General features: G+C 36.5%; 1 protein-coding gene across 2 annotated transcripts; it reads right to left on the bottom strand.

Moving 5' to 3' along the window:
- Positions 1-17,394: 17,394 nt before the first annotated feature.
- LOC127081212 (protein PHOX1) lies at positions 17,395-22,513 on the bottom strand. 2 transcript variants are annotated; one of them, XM_051021568.1, is made up of 4 exons: positions 22,134-22,513; positions 19,645-21,963; positions 19,324-19,563; positions 17,395-17,796 (listed from the first exon to the last, which is right to left on the bottom strand). In XM_051021568.1, the coding sequence occupies exons 2-3, from the start codon at positions 21,764-21,766 to the stop codon at positions 19,415-19,417; spliced, it is 2,271 nt and encodes a 756-aa protein (XP_050877525.1). In that variant the 5' UTR covers positions 21,767-21,963; positions 22,134-22,513; the 3' UTR covers positions 17,395-17,796; positions 19,324-19,414. The 2 variants fall into 2 exon arrangements, with proteins under 2 accessions (XP_050877525.1, XP_050877474.1); XM_051021517.1 differs by having other exon boundaries at positions 22,050-22,513.
- Positions 22,514-24,128: the final 1,615 nt, after the last annotated feature.

The raw sequence follows: 24,128 nt of genomic DNA on the forward strand, positions 1-24,128 counted from the left end.
TTTGATGATGAGACATACTATGTAATGATGCAGTTATAATATTATGTAGTTATGTTATTGTTATGTTTTTTATGAAAAAAGGAAATTATGTTGTCAAATACAATGTTGTGAAAACAGTTGGTTGGGTGTTATTTAGGCTAAATGCAAATGCAATGCAATGTTGTGAAAAATTACAGATATGTAGTTTATGTTGCTTAGGAAAAATGCAATGCAATGTTATTGTAAAATTATAGGTCTACTGTAATTGATATTTTGTTAAGGAAAATGTTGGAGAATTGCCATCCAAGGCGCAGCGGAATTTAAAAATTTCTCCATTTAGTGATCCTTACGAATGGGCATGATCAGTGATAGAATCGTTACCTCTTGTGGCGATTCAAACCTTTAGTGCAGATCTCTGATAATGATCAAAACCTTTGATACAGATCCACGGGGCGATCACGAATGTTGAACGATGACAACGTCTCTACTCAGTCCACACGAACGGATTCCTTCAATCGCAGTGCTAGCTGTTATGAATGAAGGCTTTGAGTGAGAGAAAGAGGGAAACAAAATTCCAAGTCTCTACTTGAATTTCTGTCTGAGTGGATTGGAGTGACAATGCTTCTACCCAATGGGTTCTATTTATAGAACCACTTGTGTGGGCTTCAAGCTAAAAAGCCCACTTAAGTGTATTTTGGCCCATATCTTATAATATGCCCAAAATCACTTAAGTATTTGGTACCTTACCATATTTCGTCTCCCACTTAAGTGCACCGTACCTTACGGTGTTCCTTAGTTACTCTATCTCTCATCAATCCGTCCTTTGTGTGTGACCCTATAGGTTTTTGCGGCGTTGGCAATTATATTAAATCACGCATTTAACATAATAAACAGTGAGCGGTATCTAGCAACACATCACTGATACCCGTCACGAAAATGTCATGTGATCTGACAAAACCTCATGTGATAATAATTATGTGTATAATTACCCCTTTGCCCTTATGTCTATATTGAACACAAGATATAGACCGTGTCACCCTTGTCCAGTTCAATATTGGGCCCATAGACATTTATCCTGTTACGCAGGATTGGCAAATTCCATCTAGGACACTCATGTCCCTCAGCATGCTTCGTGGAGTACCCATCAACTGTCTTTATGGTTATCCAGTTATGGACAACGTTGGATCAGCAATAAAGCACTCGACTCTACATCTAGAATCCATAGTGGTTTCAGGTCGAAGAGTGGTATACACTATTATCACCATGAGAATAACTTATGACACTTTGCATAACTTTCTATATAGTATTCTCATAGCGGGTCAATTCGGTATAAATATTACTCCTAATATTCATACCTATGTTTAAGACTTGATAACTCTTTATCCATGATCCATGAGATGTGATCATCAGTCTACAAACATAATAGTCTTAATGCTTTAATATTATCCCATTTTACACTAAAGCTCGACTTTGGATACTTTAAGAATAGTGTCCTTATGTTTAATGTGTTCTCATGATTAAGTCACACTTAATACATTAAACGGACTATCTATTCCAGGGACTTTATTAATCAACCATAATAAAGAAAATGCCTTTAAATAATTCGATATAAGTACCAAAAGTATTGGCCTCTAGGGCTTACACCAACAATCTCCCACTAGCACTAGAGCCAATCAGGCATACCCCGTATGCCCATTGATCTAGTATGGCCATCATACTTCTGCTGCGCAAGAGGCTTTGTCAGTGGGTCAGCAACATTGTCAAGTGTAGGTACTTTACATATTTTCGCACAACGACTAAGTATGTGTTTGGATCGTTGGTGAGATCTAGGATCCTTAGCTTGTACGATAACACTATTGTTATCATAATAGAGACCAATGAGATCCACAATGCTAGGGACTATGCCAAGTTTATTGATCCAAACAGCTTCCTTTGCTGCACTTAAGGCAGCAATATACTCGGCCTCAGTTGTAGAATCAGCAACTGCATCTTGCGTTGAACTTTTCAAGCTCACAGTGCCACCATTTAAGCAAAACACATAACCAGATTGGAATCATTCATATTAAAGCGTCTCAGCGCTTTGTCTATGTATGTACTCTGACTTAGGCCAAGCAGTTTTGTGATCTATCTCTATAGATTCTGATTCCTAATATATAAGCTGCTTCACCTAGGTCCTTCATAGAAAAGCAATTCCCCAACCAAGAATTTACTTGTTGCAGGGTAGGGATATTGTTTCCAATGAGTAATATGTCATCTACATATAATACCAGGAATACGATCATGCTCCCACTAACCTTCTTGTAGACACAAGTCTCATCTTCGTTCTTGATGAATCCATACAGTTTTACTGTTTCATCAAAACGAAGATTCCACGAGTAGGTCACAGGCTCATCTTGATCCATGAGTAATACATCACCTTGATCAGATATCCATATATCTCAGGTAGGTGACGTATCGTGCCTGACCTACGCTGGTCTTGTTCTATTTGAGCAGGTTGCTCTTACACAACTACTTGTGTTTCCTGCTCTAATTCCTCCATAGGTGTATCGATACTTTGTGATTCTTGAATTTCTTCAAGTTCTACTTTCCTCCCACTGATTCATTTGGAAATAAAATCCCTTTCTAGGAAAACTCAAGTTCGAGCGACAAACACTTTACCCTCAGAAGGATTATAGAAATAATATCCTCTTGTTTCTTTAGGATACCCCACAAATAAGTATTTGTCAGATTTGGGCTCAAGCTTAGTTGAAATTTGTCGTTTCACATAAACTTCGCAACCCCAAATCTTCATGTAAGACATATGTGGTCTCTTACCACTCCATATCTCATATGGTGTCTTTTCAACCTTTTGGATGGAACACGGTTAAGTGTGTAAGCTGATGTCAATGGTGTATGTCCTCAAAAGGAGTTTGGAAGATTGGTGTGACTCATCATGGATCGGACCATGTCCAACAGGGTTCAATTTCTTCTCTCAGATACACCCTTCCATTGGGATGTGCCAGGAGGAGTAAGTTGGGATAGGATCCCACACTCTTTCAGATGGTCATCAAACTCTAGAATTAAATACTCACCACTTCGATCTGATCGAAGAGTTTTAATATTCTTACCTAGTTGGTTTTAACTCGTTAGGTTTCACCCTTTTGTATTAATGTTATTAATAGGCATTTCAAGAACAAGGACATATAGTCCATTGTTCATTTGTGCAGTAGCATAGAATATATCATTCAAATAAATTGAGCAACAATTGTTCTTTATTATAAATGAAAAACCAAACTTGTCCAAACAAGCAATAGAAATAATATTCCTGCTAATTGCAGGTACATAATAACAGTTCTCTAACTGAATTATTAAACCACTAGGTAAAGTCAATACAAAAGTTCCTACGGCTAAAGCAGCAACCTTTGCTCCACAGCCAACTCGTAGGTCGACTTTACCTTTTGCCAAATCTCTACTCCTTTTTCGTTCCTGCACATTTGTACAAATGTGAGAACTGCATCCAGTATCTAATACCCATGATGCAGAAGTAGATAAATTAATAACAAAAATACCTGAAGTTGAAGTCTCTACTCCATTCTTCTTATCTTCCAGGTACTTTGGGCAATTCCTCTTCCAGTGTCCGGTCTTACCGCAATGGAAGCAGGTGCCTTCTTTTGCTATGCCTCCACTAGGCTTCAAAGCAGCAGTGGGTCTGGGATTGGCAACTTCCTTGCCCTTCCCCTTATCACTCTGCTTAGTGGGCCTTTTGTTCTGTCTCTTTCCATTTCCGATCATCAGAATGGACTTCCCTTTTGACTTCAGATTCTGCTCGGCAGTTCTTAACATGGCGAGCAGTTCAGGAAGAGATTTGTCCATATCAATCATATTGAAATTTAGGACAAATTGACTGAAACTATCTGGCAACGATTGCAAGATCAAATCAGTTGCAAGTTCCTTTTCGAGGGGAAAACCCAATCTCTCAAGGTTTTCCACATACCCAATCATCTTGAGTACATGGGGACCTACAGGGGCTCCCTCAGCTAACTTGCTTTGAAAAAGGGCTTTTGAAACTTCAAACCTCTCATGCCTTGCTTGCTCTTGATAGAGCAACTTCAGGTGTTCGATCATATCGAACGCTGACATGTTCTCATGTTGCTTTTGCAATTCTGAGTTCATGGTAGCCAGCATGAGACAAGCAGTTTCATTGGCATCATCGACATGCTTCTTATAAGCATCTCTTTCTGCCTTAGGTGCAGAACTAGGAGGTTCCTCTTCAGGAACACGTGTCTCCAAGACATACAACTTTTTATCATGTTTGAGGACAATCCTCAGGTTTCGGTGCCAATCCAGAAAAAATGTCCCAGACAATTTTTCCTTATCAAGGATTGATCGCAGGATGTTGTTAGAGGTGTTTGCTGTCATGGTAATCTATATAAGGATTAATGAAAATATAAGTATCATTGACATATTCAATTAGGCCTTTAATTAAATATGCTCCCACTATTTTACTCAAAACAAATGACCCTCATCATCTGATTCGGAAAATCCCGTTGGAAGATTTTCTAGTGGGTCGAGATCCATATTTCACTTCGTTCTAAGTCCGCGTAGGCGGATTACACAAAACTAGGTTATTTAGGTAGGAACTCCTTCCAATTGTATCTCATACAACTCTCGAAAATTTCAATTGGGTGAATAACTCCTTATTCCAATCCATCATATGGATTATTCCCAACTCTTGCTTCTAAACATATATAAGAAAATTATAATCAAGTTTGACTCATCGTTTTAGCAGTTGGATATTACAATTATCCCATCGCACCTTAACTAATACAAAACATGCACCTCGCGTAGGCGAAACCTACATTATTCGATACCAGTCTTGATGAGTGCTAAAACTTGGAAAGAAAACATATATAATATTCTCATAATTTGTTTAGTTAAGTTTGACCCATTGTTTTAACCGTTGGATATTACAATTATCCCATCGCACCTTACTAATATATAGATCATGCACCTCGCGTAGGCGAAACCTACATTATCCATTACTAGTCTTGATGAGTGTTAAAACTTGGAAAGCTTAAAACTTAATATTTATTTTGAGGGAATTGGAATTTTTCTGATCTCACCGGCTTGTTTATCATATAAACCGTCTCTCACATGCATCAACATACATTCACATGCATCAACATACATACATACATACATAATGAAACAGTTATGGCCCCTAGCGCAATTGTTCTCCCAAGCCAATGAGAGAACCTAAGCTAACCTACAACGATCTAAGCTTCTCCAAGCAAGATCTTCAAGGTTGTCCTCCTTTGGCACTGACTTCTTTGCTTTCTTCATATCATTACATTACATGAAAGAAACTCGTTTTACATACGAGGGAGTGAGATGAGAAAAGAAGTTACATTTGGGAGATTAAGAGAGAGGCACGACACGCAGGTCGTATTTTAAAAACCCAAAACAAAACAAAGGAAAACTAAGGCCATAACCGATCACCACAAGACAATAATAAACACTTTATTATTATTATTAATTCTTTTAATTAATTAAAATCAAATTAAATTTCGACGACCGATCATCACATTTTAATGAACAATTCATTTAAAATCGATATCGCTTTTCGTATCAACACTTGACACTTTTAAAGCACTGAGTTAGCCGAACGGGTGAAAATTTCCTTGCGTTAACCAGTTAACCATATGCGTTAACCGGTTAACACTGTTTGAAATCTAAAAAAAAAGTTTTCTGCCTTGCGTTAACCGGTTAACCAAATGCGTTAACCGGTTAACACTGTTTGAAAACTTAAAAAAATTTAATTTCGCATCGCGCTAACCGGTTAACCATATGCGTTAACCGGTTAACACTGTTCCAAAAAGTGTTTAGAAAGCACAACTCTTGTGCAGTCAAACCCCAATCGCATAACTCTCTGACAACACAACCCTTGTGTCGTCACTAACCCTGATGCACCAATTTCAGACCGTCAAACACATCTCGATTGTTAATTCAGTATGATTGATCAACACGTCATTGCTTCACCATACTAATGTCGGATCAAGAAGCAAACGACCATTGATCGCTCAAAGGAAAACAATCATCGAGGGTTTGAATGAACGAAACAAGAACACTATATCATATATAATGTATTTTGCATCAGGATTACATATATCACATATATGTAACTTGATCGATCTCAATTTAACCTTTGATTCATTCTGTCTTTAATCATATTATTACAGAACAAAAACAGTTATCAAATTCATGGTTTCGTAAGTGGCTCTGATACCACTGTTGGAGAATTGCCATCCAAGGCGCAGCGGAATTTAAAAATTTCTCCATTTAGTGATCCTTACGAATGGGCATGATCAGTGATAGAATCGTTACCTCTTGTGGCGATTCAAACCTTTGGTGCAGATCTCTGATAATGATCAAAACCTTTTATACAGATCCACGGGGCAATCACGAACGTTGAACGATGACAACGTCTCTACTCAGTCCACACGAACGGATTCCTTCAATCGCAGTGCTAACTGTTATGAATGAAGGCTTTGAGTGAGAGAAAGAGGGAAACAAAATTCCAAGTCTCTACTTGAATTTCTGTCTGAGTGGATTGGAGTGACAATGCTTCTACCCAAGGGGTTCTATTTATAGAACCACTTGTGTGGGCTTCAAGCTAAAAAGCCCACTTAAGTGTATTTTGGCCCATATCTTATAATATGCCCAAAATCACTTAAGTATTTGGTACCTTACCATATTTCATCTCCCACTTAAGTGCATCGTACCTTACGGTGTTCCTTAGTTACTCTATCTCTCATCAATCCGTCCTTTGTGTGTGACCCTATAGGTTTTCGCGGCGTTGGCAATTATATTAAATCACGCATTTAACATAATAAACAGTGAGCGGTATCTAGCAACACATCACTGCTACCCAAGTCACGAAAATGTCATGTGATCTGACAAAACCTCCTGTGATAATAATTATGTGTATAATTACCCTTTTGCCCTTATGTCTATATTGAACACAAGGTATAGACCGTGTCACCCTTGTCCAGTTCAATATTGGGCCCTGTTGATTCCTTAGGATTGGCAGTAATTTTAGAAAACAAATAATGTAATCATCTCTGTTGTTTTAATATGTTGGGTTGAAGAAATTCAACATCTGGACCAACATGTCATGTACGATGTCACGACATCATGTCTGTGACATCGCACATGTGTAGGAAACTGAATTAATTAATTCAGTATATTTCATGGGATCAGCAAGGATATCTGGTGAATATCCTAACTCCCTTGTGGAGGTCTTGAAGACTAAATCAGAATATATATAGGCTCTAAATATGGAGATATATATGGAGAGAGTTTAGGAACTTGAAGACCTTGTTTGTAGCAGAATTTTTCTGCTAAAGTTGCAACAGCAAAGAACAAGTCTGCTGCAATTTTCTGAAGGCCCAAATCCAGTTGGGTGATTAGGTTATAAATAGTTGATTGTAATCTAGTCTTTGTAAGCCTCTTAGAATGAATTTTTAGGGGTGTGTGTAAGGTAAACCTCCCAATCTGTGGGAAGGGTACCATGTGTTTCTCAGTGGTAAACCTGAGAGTGTTTGTTACTCAAAGCCTGTAGGCAAGAGTAATTATGTTCTTGAATGAAGCTATGAAGCAAGTTCAAGGTGTTTGCACATTACATTGTATTTGTAGTGATAGGAATGGAAACTGGAGGTTTCTATCTAGGAGTTCCTAGGTATAGATTGCATTGGGTAGGGATTAAGTGATGAGTTGTAAACGGGGGAGTTTAACTCTGAATTGATACTACTAATAGTGGATCTTCTTCCTGGCTTGGTAGCCCCCAGATGTAGGTCATGTTGGACTGAACTGGGTTAATAATTTCCTGTGTTTGTTTTCCTTCTGTATGATATAATCATGTCTGCCAAACTGAGCATGTAATTCAGTCTGTTCAGCAAGATAATAGCAGACCTGATACATAGCCTTCTGTTGGAATGTCAAGCAGAATGTTTTGACATTCATCAACAACAGCACATACTGTATAATAAGCTGATGATCTCAGTTCAGTATGTAGTGAAGTCTGGATTTCAAAAACATCACAGACCTGGCCAAAAGATCATTGTGAACCTGTCAAACTGGGTGTCTTGACAGTTCTTCCAGAAAGCTAATACTGATGTAGAGACTGGTTGGTCTTTTACAGTACAGCAAATTTAGCTCAGTCTGTTTTCAGGAACCAAACAGACTTAGCATATGGTTCTGGACTTGGATGTCAAACGGAATGTTGTGACATTCACTCCTCACTGCATATGCTAAATTGTTGGATGGTTAGTTTTCTGTTTCAGGATTTTTCTCAGGCTATTCTTCAGGAATTCACCAGCTGATCTAAAATCTAGGAAACTAACAACTAAGCTACAATTAATGAACCTGGCAAATAATCTATCTACTAGCTCCTTAATAAGTGAAGATTAGTTTAACTTGTTATAACCTTTAATTTAGGAAATACAAGTACATGACCAACAAACTGGAACAATGTAACAGATGATGTTCAAAACAGGATTGAGACATCGTGCTGATATCTGTGTAGGAAAACAACAGAAGTGAAGGTTATGGTGCACATAACTAAGGGTTCCTCCTTTCTAGGATAACATAGAAGGAGAGGTCGTGACACTGTGAAAAGGTGCACATTAGTACAGAGTGTAATAACTGTCTTGCTGTAATAGGTACAATGTTAGATCAGATGTCGTGACTTGAAGTAGAACATCTGAATACTGACTACGCCAGAATTTCAATTGGTATCAGAGCAGGCATCCTGTTCTGTCTCTGGATGAGATCCATGGGTGATACTTTCTGGTAGCTGGCAAGGAGTTATGTTAGTACTGATGCTGGAACCTGTGTAAGGTTCTGTAATTCCCTGAATGGTCCCTTGAAGTAGGTGGATGGACTGTTCATGACAGGAATGGTGTGTACCTGTCTCTGGAGGTTGGCAATTGGCCTGTGTGTGGGACAGTTGTGCCAGTACTAAATCACATTCAAACCTGGTATGGTCTTGGAGGCCAATCTGGTGAAGTGTGTGTTCATAGGTTGAGTTGTATTATGATTTCCGCTGCATAATACATGGCAAAACTCAAACTCTGATGTAGTTTCCCCTCATGTGGATGAAAGGCTGCTGTGTTCAAGATCTCATCATAATCTACTGAAGATGTCAAAGATACTTGAGTCTCCTCAAGTCCACTCATCATGACGTTCTCACTTCAGGATGGTAAGAGTCACTTAATCACTGATTCTCTTACTCTCTTGAGTAGTGTATATGAAGACCTTGAAGACCTTCAAGGAAGGGTTGTTCCAAGGAGGTGGAACCAATGTTCTATGTGATGTTAGAACATGTTGTTCAACAAGTATGCAGCTACTGGTTGAAGAGCAGATGTTTTTAGGGTCCAAACAATGGGATAATTCTGTTTGGAACCTACTCCTGACCTGGAAGAGGAGACATCTGTGTGTGCTAAGTTGACAAGAGCAGGGTCAACTGGGTGTGTGCTCAAGAAGGTCATTCCTAGAAGTTGAGCTGGTTGAGATGTGACATTGTGCAATCTCCTGCTGTTAGGCATCTCCCTGCAGTTTGATCAGGGTTGGATAGTTGTTCCCTGAAGTACTATGGTGTGTTGGAAGACAAGTCTCTTGGATGTTGGCAGTCAATAATGGGGTAACCAGACTGTGATATCATTTAAGGGGGTTATAACCATGAATCTTGGTATTCAAACACCACGTTCAGAAGTGGCAGTTCTTACTAGGAGTGAGAATATGAAGATTCAGTGGTTGGTTGAGGTAATATGCTCTGGCAATGCATATCTACTATTGACTGGTGTTGTTTGTCTCATTAGTACTTATGGTCAGCTGAAGTCTGATTGGTGTGATTGGAGGAGTTAGTTGCCACTGGTAAGGGATTGTGGATGTCGTGTTGAGACATTTGTGTACAATGCATGGATATTGGTGTGGAGTTTCCATGATTGTTAATTTGAGGAGGAGTTTTGGTTAACCTCCTCACGTTTGGTCAGCCTAGGGTCAGGTTGGTTGTTGACCTGTGTCACATGGGTTCTGGTTGATGTGTGACACATTTGCAAGGAAGGATTCATCTCTCTCATTCCTAAGGGTGAATCTAGTCTGGAAAGAGTCTCAAGACTATTAATGTGCTTGCAAGCAGAAGATGTTGACACTAGAAGAGTATTTTCAAAGTATTCTTATGGTGGAAGTATCTGAAAGGATAATTGGGAAAGGATTTAAGATCAATGTCTACTTGTGTCAAGTACAAGTATTTAATTGATTATCCTTGGAGCTCAAGATAACTGATGTTCTTAAAGATGTTGGAACATCTCTTCTTCAAGACCCTGTGCAGAATCACAGGAAGGATAGTACATTGGGGTATGATCTAGCTCGTTGGTGGCAGCAAAAGCATATGATCTCTGAAAAGGTTTCCTGGCAAGAAACATGTTCAGCCTTGGTGTGTACAAGAAGAAGAAGGCATCACAGTCTTGATGGTGGTTACTTGGATCAGTTTATTTCTGATCTAGGTGAGGAAGTGCATTGGCTAATGCACACTGTGGAGTTAAGAACAAGTGGCAGCATTCTTAACCTCATGGAAACAGCCTTGCTTTAGGAAGTGGAATCCTTGGCAGAGTTGAAGGGTTAGTTTCCAACTGGTCCTTCTGAAGACTCATGCATCAGAGTGTCTGATGTCTTTGGAAAAGAAGCAGGGATTCATCAAGGTGTGAGCTTGGATGACTTAACTGCAAACTTGCAGGATGGAGGTTGTTTACTCAAACTTGGTTCCACAATCAAGTCTATGAGAACATTGAACTCTTGTTCTGTGAAGGGAGGAAGTTCTTTCAAGTGGCAGAAGAAGGAGCTGAATTCAACAGCTAGATGTCAAAACACAATGTTATGACATTTGGCTCAACATCAGACTCTTAGTTGGTGAAGTGGCACATCAACTTGAGATAGAAGGGTCTACAGGGTTGTAGATTGGATACTTCAAAAGGGTCGTCCTCGTAGCCGTTGCTGGATAGAAAGGATGGTACATGTGCATGTCTTAGAAGAGCTAAGCTTTGTTCAACATGTAGCTTGAAGTTCAAGTCTCACTTGGAAGGTCAGAATATCTTTGGGAGAAGTCTGATAAACTTGGGGAGGTCAAAAAGCAGCATTTGACCTTTTCATATGAGAATTCATGAAGGAGGTAATCAACCAGTGGCAGTTGGTCTATCTCAGAAGTGAGTTCGAAGAATCAAGATAATCAACATAAGGCAGCTGGTTATTCTTGAGGAAAGTCTGAGACTAATTACTTTTGAGCAGAAAAGTAGCAAGTTGAAGACTAAAGGAGGTGTCTTCTATTCATCCCTTGGAGCTTGTGGTAGGAGTTCTGAGCCATCTATGGAAGATTATCTCATGTAATGGGATGGAAAGGCATATGTCCCAATTTATGCCTGGGTTCTTCTTGATCAAGCTGGTGACTCAGTGATATTTGAAGACTATCAGATGGTGTTCCCTGTTATGTGTGAAGGATGTCCTAACGAATGTTAGAACATTTTGTGAAATGGCTTTCTGTTCTGGTTAGAAGAGAGATTGACACAGAGTGTGGATGTGTTCAACCAAGAGGGTTGAACAGAGGGTGCGCTCTTGAAGACATGAAGATGAGTCTTATGTTTTCCATTCATCAAGTGGGTTGAGTTCTTTTTGAATCAGGAAGAAGGTGAAGGTCCAACCATGTTGGATATGTGTGACCTCCAAGAGAGTAGGTTGTCCATGACAGGGGGAGTTGTGCCTTTGTGCTGCAAGCAATCACCAAGCTTGTGGTCTATGTGTTCCCAGATGACTAGGTAGTTATCAGGATGCTGTGATGTATGTCAAGGCTGAGTGAGCAGAAGAATGTCTGACCGGATGTCATGACATTGCCCTGGACATTGCTGTTAATTCCTCCTGAATTTTAAAGTCAGTAGGAATTATGAGGGTGATGTGGCTAAGTCTGATAAACCAGAATAAGCCTGATGGCTACAGCTGTGTGGTACAGGGGGAGTAACCATCAACTGAAGTGTGAAAAGTTGGCTGTAGCAGTGCTAGGTGTCAAGTCTCCACTGGAGTGTTGAATACTGGCTGAATGCAGGAATGTTAAGACATCGCGTGCAACGTGTCTGACTGCATATATGGAATGGTCTCCATACACTGGAACGGCTGTTTTGGAAAAGAAATAGTCAAGAGCTATAAAAGGTATTCAAAGATAGTCTGAGATTTTGTTGGTGATTCTCTGACTGTTTCTCAGCAAAAATAAATGCATCTTGACCAAGCATTTATTTCTACCGGAAATTCCTAGGCACGGGCTGGACTATTTAAAGGATGCAATAGCCCTCTTCCTCTCACAAGAAAAACACTCCATTCTCAGAATCATGGGGTATGTTAAGGTTTGGGCAAGCTGCGCCTGGATCTGGTTTTGTGAAGGGTGCCTTTACAAATGTTTAGCTAAAAAGGGGGAGAGAAATATAGTCCTGGGGTTGAGAATGTACCAGAAGAAAGCCAACTGTGGAGGTGGCAGCAAACAGAAGTTGGCATCAGGCACAAAATCCACCAACCGGGGTTTCCACTTGTGTCTTGTGATCTGAGTTAAGAAGACAGTTGTGCCTTGTGATCTGAGTTACATTGTCTAAGTACTCAGCATTACATATTCTTCTGGAAGCTCTCCGGTTGAGGGGAAGGGTTCTGGTACAACTGAGTATTGTCCCTCTTCTTCCCCATGTACACCAACTTTGGTGTTTGTGGTGGTGGAGCCAATGACGGAGATGAAGAGCATTCCCAAATTGGGATGTTTTGTCCAGTGTATTGTTTATTTGTTTTAGCTAAAATTTGCCAAAGGGGGAGATTGTTGATTCCTTAGGATTGGCAGTAATTTTAGAAAACAAATAATGTAATCATCTCTGTTGTTTTAATATGTTGGGTTGAAGAAATTCAACATCTGGACCAACATGTCATGTACGATGTCACGACATCATGTCTGTGACATCGCACATGTGTAGGAAACTGAATTAATTAATTCAGTATATTTCATGGGATCAGCAAGGATATCTGGTGAATATCCTAACTCCCTTGTGGAGGTCTTGAAGACTAAATCAGAATATATATAGGCTCTAAATATGGAGATATATATGGAGAGAGTTTAGGAACTTGAAGACCTTGTTTGTAGCAGAATTTTTCTGCTGAAGTTGCAACAGCAAAGAACAAGTCTGCTGCAATTTTCTGAAGGCCCAAATCCAGTTGGGTGATTAGGTTATAAATAGCTGATTGTAATCTAGTCTTTGTAAGCCTCTTAGAATGAATTTTTAGGGGTGTGTGTAAGGTAAACCTCCCAATCTGTGGGAAGGGTACCATGTGTTTCTCAGTGGTAAACCTGAGAGTGTTTGTTACTCAAAGCCTGTAGGCAAGAGTAATTATGTTCTTGAATGAAGCTGTGAAGCAAGTTCAAGGTGTTTGCACATTACATTGTATTTGTAGTGATAGGAATGGAAACTGGAGGTTTCTATCTAGGAGTTCCTAGGTATAGATTGCATTGGGTAGGGATTAAGTGATGAGTTGTAAACGGGGGAGTTTAACTCTGAATTGATACTACTAATAGTGGATCTTCTTCCTGGCTTGGTAGCCCCCAGATGTAGGTCATGTTGGACTGAACTGGGTTAACAATTTCCTGTGTTTGTTTTCCTTCTGTATGATATAATCATGTCTGCCAAACTGAGCATGTAATTCAGTCTGTTCAGCAAGATAATAGCAGACCTGATACATAGCCTTTTGTTGGAATGTCAAGCAGAATGTTTTGACATTCATCAACAACAGCACATACTGTATAATAAGCTGATGATCTCAGTTCAGTATGTAGTGAAGTCTGGATTTCAAAAACATCACAAACCTGGCCAAAAGATCATTGTGAACCTGTCAAACAGGGTGTCTTGACAGTTCTTCCAGAAAGCTAATACTGATGTAGAGACTGGTTGGTCTTTTACAGTACAACAAATTTAGCTCAGTCTGTTTTCAGGAACCAAACAGACTTAGCATATGGTTCTGGACTTGGATGTCAAACGGAATGTTGTGACATTCACTCCTCACTGCATATGCTAAATTGTTGGATGGTTAGTTTTCTGTTTCAGGATTTTTCTCAGACTATTCTTCAGGAATTCACCAGCTGATCTAAAATCTAGGAAACTAACAACTAAGCTACAATTAATGAACCTGGCAAATAATTTATCTGCTAGCTCCTTAATAAGTGAAGATTAGTTTAACTTGTTATAACCTTTAATTTAGGAAATACAAGTACATGACCAACAAACTGGAACAATGTAACAGATGATGTTCAAAACAAGATTGAGACATCGTGCTGATATCTGTGTAGGAAAACAACAGAAGTGAAGGTTATGGTGCACATAACTAAGGGTTCCTCCTTTCTAGGATAACATAGAAGGAGAGGTCGTGACACTGTGAAAAGGTGCACATTAGTACAGAGTGTAATAACTGTCTTGCTGTAATAGGTACAATGTTAGATCAGATGTCGTGACTTGAAGTAGAACATCTGAATACTGACTACGCCAGAATTTCAGGCCCATAGACATTTATCCTGTTACGCAAGATTGGCAAATTCCATCTAGGACACTCATGTCCCTCAGCATGCTTCGTGGAGTACCCATCAACTATCTTTATGGTTATCCAGTTATGGACAACGTTGGATCAGCAATAAAGCACTCGACTCTACATCTAGGATCCATAGTGGTTTCAGGTCGAAGAGTGGTATACACTATTATCACCATGAGAATAACTTATGACACTTTGCATAACTTTCTATATAGTATTCTCATAGCGGATCAATTCGGTATAAATATTACTCCTAATATTCATACCTATATTTAAGACTTGATAACTCTTTATCCATGATCCATGAGATGTGATCATCAGTCTACAAACATAATAGTCTTAATGCTTTAATGTTATCCCATTTCACACTAAAGCTCGACTACGGATACTTTAAGAATAGTGTCCTTATGTTTAATGTGTTCTCATGATTAAGTCACACTTAATACATTAAACAGACTATCTATTCCAGGAACTTTATTAATCAACCATAATAAAGAAAATGCCTTTAAATAATTCGATATAAGTACCAAAAGTATTGGCCTCTAGGGCTTACACCAACAGAAAATGCATGCCAAAACATGTCAAATTACATGTTTGTTGTTTATGTCAAATTATAGACCATATCCTGTTAAAGTTTCAGGCATGTTGCAAGTGTTGTTTTGTTAAGCCAAATGCATGTTAAAACATGTAAAGTAGTCTATAATCATATATTGTTTATGCTAAATTATAGGCGAAATCTTGTCAAAATTACACCATAATTGCTATCAAAATGCAGCCATAATCAGGTAGAATGAATCTGAATGCTTTATAATTACTTCAAAATACAATCACGTTACACGACTTTAGGATCCTTCTAATAACCTACTGTTACATCAGAATAAGGATTCTTTCAAATTACATCATAATTTGATTCAAAATAGAATCTAAACAAATAACACTTAATGAACTAACAACCTATTTCATTAGTGCTGAAGCAACTAATGCAATTAACAAAAAGATGGTGATCATCTAGTTAAATTTCAGTTGCTTCTTCAATAACTTTATTTTCATCTTCATTTCTTAATCTTTCATGTTGGTATCTTTAACTTTCTTCTTCTCATCAATCAAATTATGTAGTAATGAAGAGATAACTTCCTTTGATCTATGGTTCATTTCTTCGTTCAACCAAACAAAATAATTACACTTCTTGTAACCCAGCAACCGAAGACATCAATGGAGAATAACAAAGATAGATCAATGGAGACCTTGTTAAAAGAAAACAACATCTGAAATCAACATAGACGAAATTGTACCTTATACATTCCTCAACCATAGAAACGGTGACTTAGGTTCGCATTAGCCCATGTCGTCATCAATGGAGCATTAAGACCGCATTTATATACGTATCTCTATAAACGAAATATTTTATTATCGTTGGAACTTGAGTTCTGAGACATTTTGTATTTTTGAGATGTGTTTGAGACAAAGAATAGAACGGAATCCCTTAAAAATTTGTTGTTTGTGTTGATTTTAATTCTAGGATTCTTAGATTTGCAAGTTTGAAGGATGAACAAGACGATGTTCTTCGTCCGTCTTCTCTCCATTTTTATATTGATTAAAATTTTTATTAAAATATTTATATCAATTAAAATTGTTATGTAAAATAAAATATAAATATTTTTCCTTAAAATATTCAGTAAGTGCTTCATAATTAGTTCAAAATGCAATCACGTTACACGCACTTTAGGATCCTTCTAATAACTTACTCTTACATCAGAATAAGGATCCTTTCAAATTTCATCATAATTTGATACAAAATAGAATCTAAACAAACAACACTTAATGAACTTACAACCTATTCCATAAGTGTTGAAGCAACTAATGCAATTAACAAAAAGATGGTGATCATCTAGTTAAATTTCAGATGCTTCTTTAATAACTTCATTTTTTTTTCTTCATTTCTTCATCTTTCATGTTGACATCTTTAACTTTTTTGCTTCTCATCATTTAAATTATGTAGTAATGAAGAGATAATTTTCTTTGATCTATGGTTCATTTCTTCATCCAACCAAAGAAAATAATTACACTTCTTATAACCCAACAGCTAGAGACATCAATGGATAATAAAAGAAAACAACATCCAAAACCAACATAAACGAAATTGTACCTTATACATTCCACAATAATAAAAGTAGTGACTTAGATTCACATTAGTCTATATCGTCATCAATGGAACATCAAGATCACATTTGTATTCGTACCTCTATAAACGAAATACTATGTTATGTTGAAACTTGAGTTCTGAAACAATTTGTATTTTTGAGATGTGTTTGAGACGAAAAATATAACGAAATCCCTTAAAGATTTGTTGTTTGCGTTAATTTTAACTCCAAGTTTCTTAGGTTTGCAGGTTTGAAGGATTTTTCTTCGTACGTCTTCTCTCCATCTTATATTGATTAAATATTTTATTAAAATATTTATATCAATTAAAATTATTATGTAAAATAAAATATAAATAATTTTTCTTAAAATACTCAATAAGTATGATCTGAACCCACAATGATGTTATTACATCGTTAATGATTAATAAAGTGTGCAAAACTGAAGAGGAACCATGAAAATTTTAAGAGAAGGTAAAATTTCTAACTAAAAAATTGGTTTTAAAATAGAGAACTATAATAAAAAATATCAAACTATCGAGACTAAAAATGCATTAAAAATTTTTTTTTACAAAATCAAAATACCATTTTAAAATGGTGGAAGTGATGCACACAAATACTTTTATCGAAGAAATTCATCTGGTTCTATCGCTCAAACAATCTTGAATGCTTCTATGATTATCCTTTAAAAAAAACCTAATACAAGGAGATCTCATGAGAAAGACTAACTCAACAAATAGTTTACAAATGAATAAATTACAAATAAAACACAAACCAGCTAATACATATCTCCCACTGCTTTCTGTATAAATTCAAAACATCCTAAACCTAACAATAAAAGGGGAGGCAATGAGCAAAGCCAGAAATTGAGTTAAAAGCAATTCCTGCATCTCCATCTTCCCAACCTGTTAAGGAACTTGCAATCTCCTACATTCGTCGAACACCTATGTAAGCACAATGCAAAGAATAGTGTTTCCCCCTTCTTTTCTATAACTACAGTGTTAAGTGAACTAGAAACCAAACTCCTGAAAATAGCAAAACAAACCTGCACAATAACACAGAAAAGATAAGTATAATATATATGTCATTGTCATATTTTATGAACAAAATCCAACTGAAGCTAATACCATTAAGCAATGCCAATCGTGCACGAAATCTCAACACATACGTGACACAAATGTTCATTGGAATGTGGATTCTATGTTCAAAATGAGGAAATCAGCATTTTAGTTCTTAAAATCGTAAGGTTCGGTCAACTTAACCTCTCAAATTTGCGAAATACAAATGCACTCCCCTAATTTAATAATGTAAGTCAATTCAGTCCTTTTACAAATTTAGCACCGTAGTTGTACGTTGTTTTCATCAGCTATCCTAGAGAGCATATTGAATTAAGCTGGAAATAGCTTTTAGGCATATCAAACACTATTTCCATAAGTTCTACGAAAGACTTACGTACAAACTATATATGTTCAAAAGAATCATCTCATCTCTCCAACTAGTCTTTAAAGCGGCACATGGAAGAAGAAAATATTTCAAAACATTACATAAATTAATCTATTTCCAGTAATTCAGTGTGCTTCATGACTCAAATTAATTCAATTGGAGATTCAGTTCTTGAAATATTATTTTTCAAAGATACTTGCAGAATAATTGACCTTAGCCAATGAACTCATTTAATTGCTTTACTCTTATAAAAACATATCTAAGGTGCAACACAAAGCAAACTAATTTTTTTAACAACAAAACATCAAAAAAGGGACCCTAATAGAACTGGATCAGGATTAATGAGATGAGACCAAGAAGTAGTGTATTGATATACAAGAATTAACATGAATACGATAAAATATTGAAAATAATAAACTAGCTCACTTGGTGTTCAAGAAACCTAGACTCTCCCTTTCCTATTTAATTGATCTGCAGTTTTATTACAATTTACTGTCACAAGTGTCAACTAGATAGTCACTAACTCTCTCTCTTCCCAGTTTATTCCTACCCCCTCCATTACAATTAATTGCCTACATGACCCTACCTATTAAGTACAAACATAGATATAGTCTTCCTGGCACGACATTGACATGTAGACACCTTTAGTAATATGAGTAAATTGAAGTGGTTGAATGTAATCACGTATACCAGTGTCATGTCAATGTCGAATGCCGGACATTCCTTCAATCTAAAGTGTAGGTGATACATAAGCAGTAACTTTTTTAATGACTACTTATGATTATACTGTTACTACTCTTTTTCATGCTACAAACCCTCTTAATGAGTGCTTTATTTACAGATTGAGAAGTAGTTTCCATAACCGTAAATACTTATGCTATATATTAAGTCCATACTGAAATTTTCATTTGCTAAATCTTACACCAATACTCTACGGACTACATAAACGTATCATTCTCGTATCTGTAAGAAGCTTTTGCAGGATGCAGACATAGGTTTTTGCATTTTACAGAAATGTACATGTAAGAGAACAAATCATACAGATAAACAAATGCCAGTAATGAAAACAATACTTAAAGAGAAGCAATAATATGAATCTTATCAGTATAGATCTTAGACTTTCAGTTACCTTATGGTGACAATAGCAATTCAAGCACAGAAGCAAAATATGTGAGTGTTGGCCCTGTGATTCTTCAAAAACTTGAAGAAAAGCATGCAACTCATACAAGCTCAAAGGCATGGTAAATTTTTGACGCTCGTCTTTTGAACATAGCTTCCAAACGAAAGGACGGAACTCCTTTCTGCAACTTTTTCGCTTCATACATCTCATTCCATGCCTGTACTATTTCATCAATTTTGAAACCTAGACCTGTTGGAAAAAGTGTTAGTATATATGAACGAATGCATATCTATTATGCATAAAACTTTCTAGCGAGGAGAGAAAATGTACCATCTACGGCAGTGTTATTTGAACAGTGGCTTTTCAACATTACAGCTGTATCTGTTGGAGAAGCTCCTGCATGTTCAAATTTCTCGATTGCAACTTCCAAAGATTCATGCCATATAGGTAGCCCTAATTTGAATTCTACAATCGACCGTTCGTATAGCATCGTACCCCACAAGAGATTTATCTGAGACCTCATGTTTGCGGTCAGTGCAGCAGTTTCATCTGATGACAAATTTTTAAATAGCCTGTTCAATTCGATATCGGAGGTTTCGCTCGTTTCCTGCTCTTGCGATTCTTCCCATATCAGCATTCCTTTCTCCATATTCTCCTCAGCACTGTTGTAAAGATGAAGAACCTCTGTGGAGGGCCATGTTGCTAAATCTATATTACTACTGAGTGCATAATACCAGGAAAGTTTTGCTTGCTCGAACCGCTGCTGACCTAGAGCAAGGAAGCCTTCATAAAAATCTGACTTTATTTTAATGGCTGCTTCAAATTTTTCTCCAGCCTTGGCATATTCTTTTTGCGCCCATTCATATGAACTTTTGATTTGTTCGTACATACGCTCTTTAGAAGAATCATCAGTCAAATACACTTTCTTCCTTGCCCTGGACATGTGCACATTTCCCCAATTGAACAATGCTAGAGCCGTCATCTCTTGGAATTTCCCTCCTGCCATGTCAAATAGGCCTTGCGCTTCTTCGCATGTAACGGTCTCCTCCACAGCCTCTGAATAGAGCTTCATCCCAAGTTCATGAAAATCTAAGTATTTGTCAGATTCAAATCCAACATGACTCTTGAACAGTTGTGCAAATTGAATGACCCAATCTTCAATACAAGATGAGCTAATAATTTCGTTTGATTTCACCATACAGCCATTCTTAGGAGCATTATCAATTTCAACTTCCTTCACGTGAAGTTTGTCGTAGAATGGATCGTAATTAGGATTAGCTTCTACTATATACAGTCGGATGGAACCCTGTGATCCTGTTTCAGCCAACATCAGTTCTTCATCACAAGTGATTGTGATCAAATCATCTTCTAGATCCCTATATTTGACAAGAACTGCTCCTAGGCCTGGGAACCGGTCACAAATAACTTCTCTTAGCTGAAAGAGGCTGCAATTAACTGGCAATTGAGCCCATCTTATATCATCGCCAAAAACAAGTTTCACTGTTTTCTTAGGTACGGCTTCGTTTAAATCATTACTTTTTTCTTCATTGACCTCCTTAACATCATCTTTCTGCTTATCAATCTGTTCCTTGTCCGCCTTCTTTTTAGATTTACTACCCTTTTTTTTCTCTTCGAGATGATTGTCGTCAGTCTTATGTGCTGCAATGACGTCCTCGTCTTTCTTCTCGTCAAGTTTTTCCTCAGCTTGATTTTCTTCTAGGATTTCATTGGAAGTCGTCGCCTTCTCTTTTTTGCTCTTCTTCTTGTGTTTATTTTCTTTCACTACCTCAAGTTTCTCCTCAGATTGATTTTCTACAATCTCATTGGAAGCCGTCGTCTTCTCTTTTTTGCTCTTCTTCTTGAATTTCTTTACTTTCACTACCTTATTAGAACAGACACCAAAAGAAGGTTCAACATAATCTGGAGGCAACTCAATTTGCGCATCATTTACTCTTAATCCTCTATCTTCAAGAGCACTTTTCACCTTATCTGAGATCTCCACCGCCATGATATTATTCGGCTCCATCACCAAAACAGCACTAACATCTCTCAACGCCAAATCAAGTCTATTCAAAGCCTCGTAACACCTCGCTCTCTTCAACAAAGCTTTACTATATTTCGGGGTAACCTCAAGAGCCAAATTGCACTCATTAATTGCCCTAGGGTACTCGCCAAGTCCCATCTGCATATAACACGCAGCCATATTGCTACGCAGATACGACACATCTATATGATTACTCGGAAGCAACTTGATCGCTTTCTCATACTTTACCATAGCCCCCTGAAGATCTCTCTTCTGAAACATCTTGTTGCCTTCTTCCTTCAACTCTTGAGCCATGGATATAAACACTATAGTATCATTATCATACACATTCGGACTTTTATCCTCAACCGTTCTATGATTCCCATTCTCTTCACTTGTTTCCCCTATTTGCTTCTTTTTCTTCCCCATTTCAAACCCAACAATCAAATAGTAAACAAACTAATCCTAGACACAAGCCCTCCTAAACCACAACCCTCACAGTATGAATCACATACACCAGAAACACATTAGTAAATAAAACCTTTCCAGTGCTACAGAGACCGAGACCACATTAGTAAATAAAACACTTCCCCTCTTTTTTTTTTCAATTGCATACACAAAATAACCTAGAATCAAAAACCAAACACAAGGAGTTTCAATAAAAACAAAAAAAAAACAAAATTTTAGTAGTAAATAGCTGAAAGCTGCATACAAGAACAACAGTAGTAGAAGCTATAATGAAAGAAGCTGAAAGCCTTAAAGCTGAAGAAACAACAAGAAGGTTATTTATACATACCCGTCTCTCCAAATCAGGATTTGTTTCTGATGAATACAAATCCCAACTGAGAGAGGGGACAAGAACACGAACAACCAAAATCAGATTTGAATGAGAATGAAATTCCGGTCAGAAAACTGAATTCGTGAAAACGATAAACAAGAAGGAATTCAAAGGAGAGGTAGAATTTGATATGAATGAAAAAGTTATCTGGTGAGAAAATAAGAGAGAAAGGTTCAAAGTTTGGAATCTGAAATACGTGAAATGGAAGGAAACGAAAGCATGGTTTATAGAAAATTGCAAGATTTAAACATTCTTGACGTAAACGCTACAAAAGAAGAAGAGATAATGTTGAATTTTTGTTATATGAAAAACCGAGAACCTGCAATTTCTTACACTCTGTTCTTCTTTTTTTTTATTTGTTTAATATATTTAGTTAGAAAAAGAATTAATGGGTCCCATGGTATAAGGAATAATAATATTGTGTATAGTTTTGGAGAATCTTAGTGGGAGGTGGCGTACACATGTCGAACCAACTCACAACTTTCTTGCTTTTTATTTATCTCATCATGCTTTTATTTAATGTACTTTAAGATGTTTTAGACAAATTATGAAGATATTAGTAAAAGATACTAATTTTTTATTAAATTATTCTCATTAATTACTAATCAACATCATCATAAATGTAGAGTGTAATACCAATTTTTTTAAAATCTTTAATTTATAATTTAATTAAAATATATTAATCAATTAATCATAAATATTAATATTATGAAAAAAATTATTTTATTTTAATCACTTTTAAAATAATGTAAACCAATGAGGATGTGAAATTTTATAATGACGGTATCAAATATTAAATAAAATTGTTATAAATTGAATTTTAAACTAACAATTTATATTTATCTAGAGTTTTTTAAAATATTTAAAGTAGTTGAATTAAGCTTAATTTATTTTAATATTTTAAAAATAATTTTTATAATTTTATATTAGAAAAATTTAATATTTTCTCCGTCCTAAAATAAATGTTATAGTTGAAACTTTCGTATAAATAAATGAAAGAGAGGGAATAGTGACTTTATTAAATTATTTTTATTAATTATTAATATATTCAAATTAATATTAATTTTAAATGAAAAACAATAAGTTAAAAATATTTATTTTGAAACAAATAATTTTTTTAAGTGTAACAATTATTTTAGAACGGAGAGTAATAAAGTTAATTAAAAATAAAAAATTGGCAATTTTTGTAAAATTAATATTCTTTTAAATTTTAAATTTTGATGATGATTGTGAAATGGAGGAAAAAAATGGTTTGCATTCACAAAGTGCATCATTGTATTCTTCCTCCTCATTTTTTTAATCAAGTCTTTTGTATTCATTGATTATTGATATGTTATGATTAGACAAAAGTAGATCTTGTTTACATCATCTATTAAAATTCATTCTCCATTTGTCACATATGTAAAGGCAAATTTTGTTGTAACTCGAAATTCCAACGTTGTTTACACCTAAGGATATTCATTTAAGAACAAAAATAAAAACAGCATTCCTATATTGTACGAAACTTTGCTAGAACAAATGACACGTGCAAACTCAATGTTTAGGTGCCTTTCTAAATTATTTTAAATATAAAAATGAAGTAAAAGCAAATATATTGATATTGGACATTGTTTGGTAATGCAAAAAAAAATAGAAAAAGACATTGTTTGCAGTAAACTATTGTATAAGAGTATAGTAGACATATAAGGTTAACACGATCAAGTTAGTGAAATATCTAAAGAGTGATTTAGAGTGAAGATGAAAAGATACTTGAAATTTGTGTGTGTGGAGTTTATACAGGATGAGGAATTCAAATTACTCCCGCTTAACTTGACATTTTGTGTGGATATTTGTTTGATTAGATCTGGCGGTGGAAGATAGGTTGGAGATTGGGATTGAATGTTATGTGTTTGGTTGAGGTCTCACATATTTTTTTGCTAGTTGTCCCTGTCTTTCGTGTTGGGCCCCGTGATT

The sequence above is a fragment of the Lathyrus oleraceus genome, chromosome 1 (genome assembly GCF_024323335.1).
Source record: "Lathyrus oleraceus cultivar Zhongwan6 chromosome 1, CAAS_Psat_ZW6_1.0, whole genome shotgun sequence".
Taxonomy (NCBI): domain Eukaryota; kingdom Viridiplantae; phylum Streptophyta; class Magnoliopsida; order Fabales; family Fabaceae; genus Lathyrus; species Lathyrus oleraceus.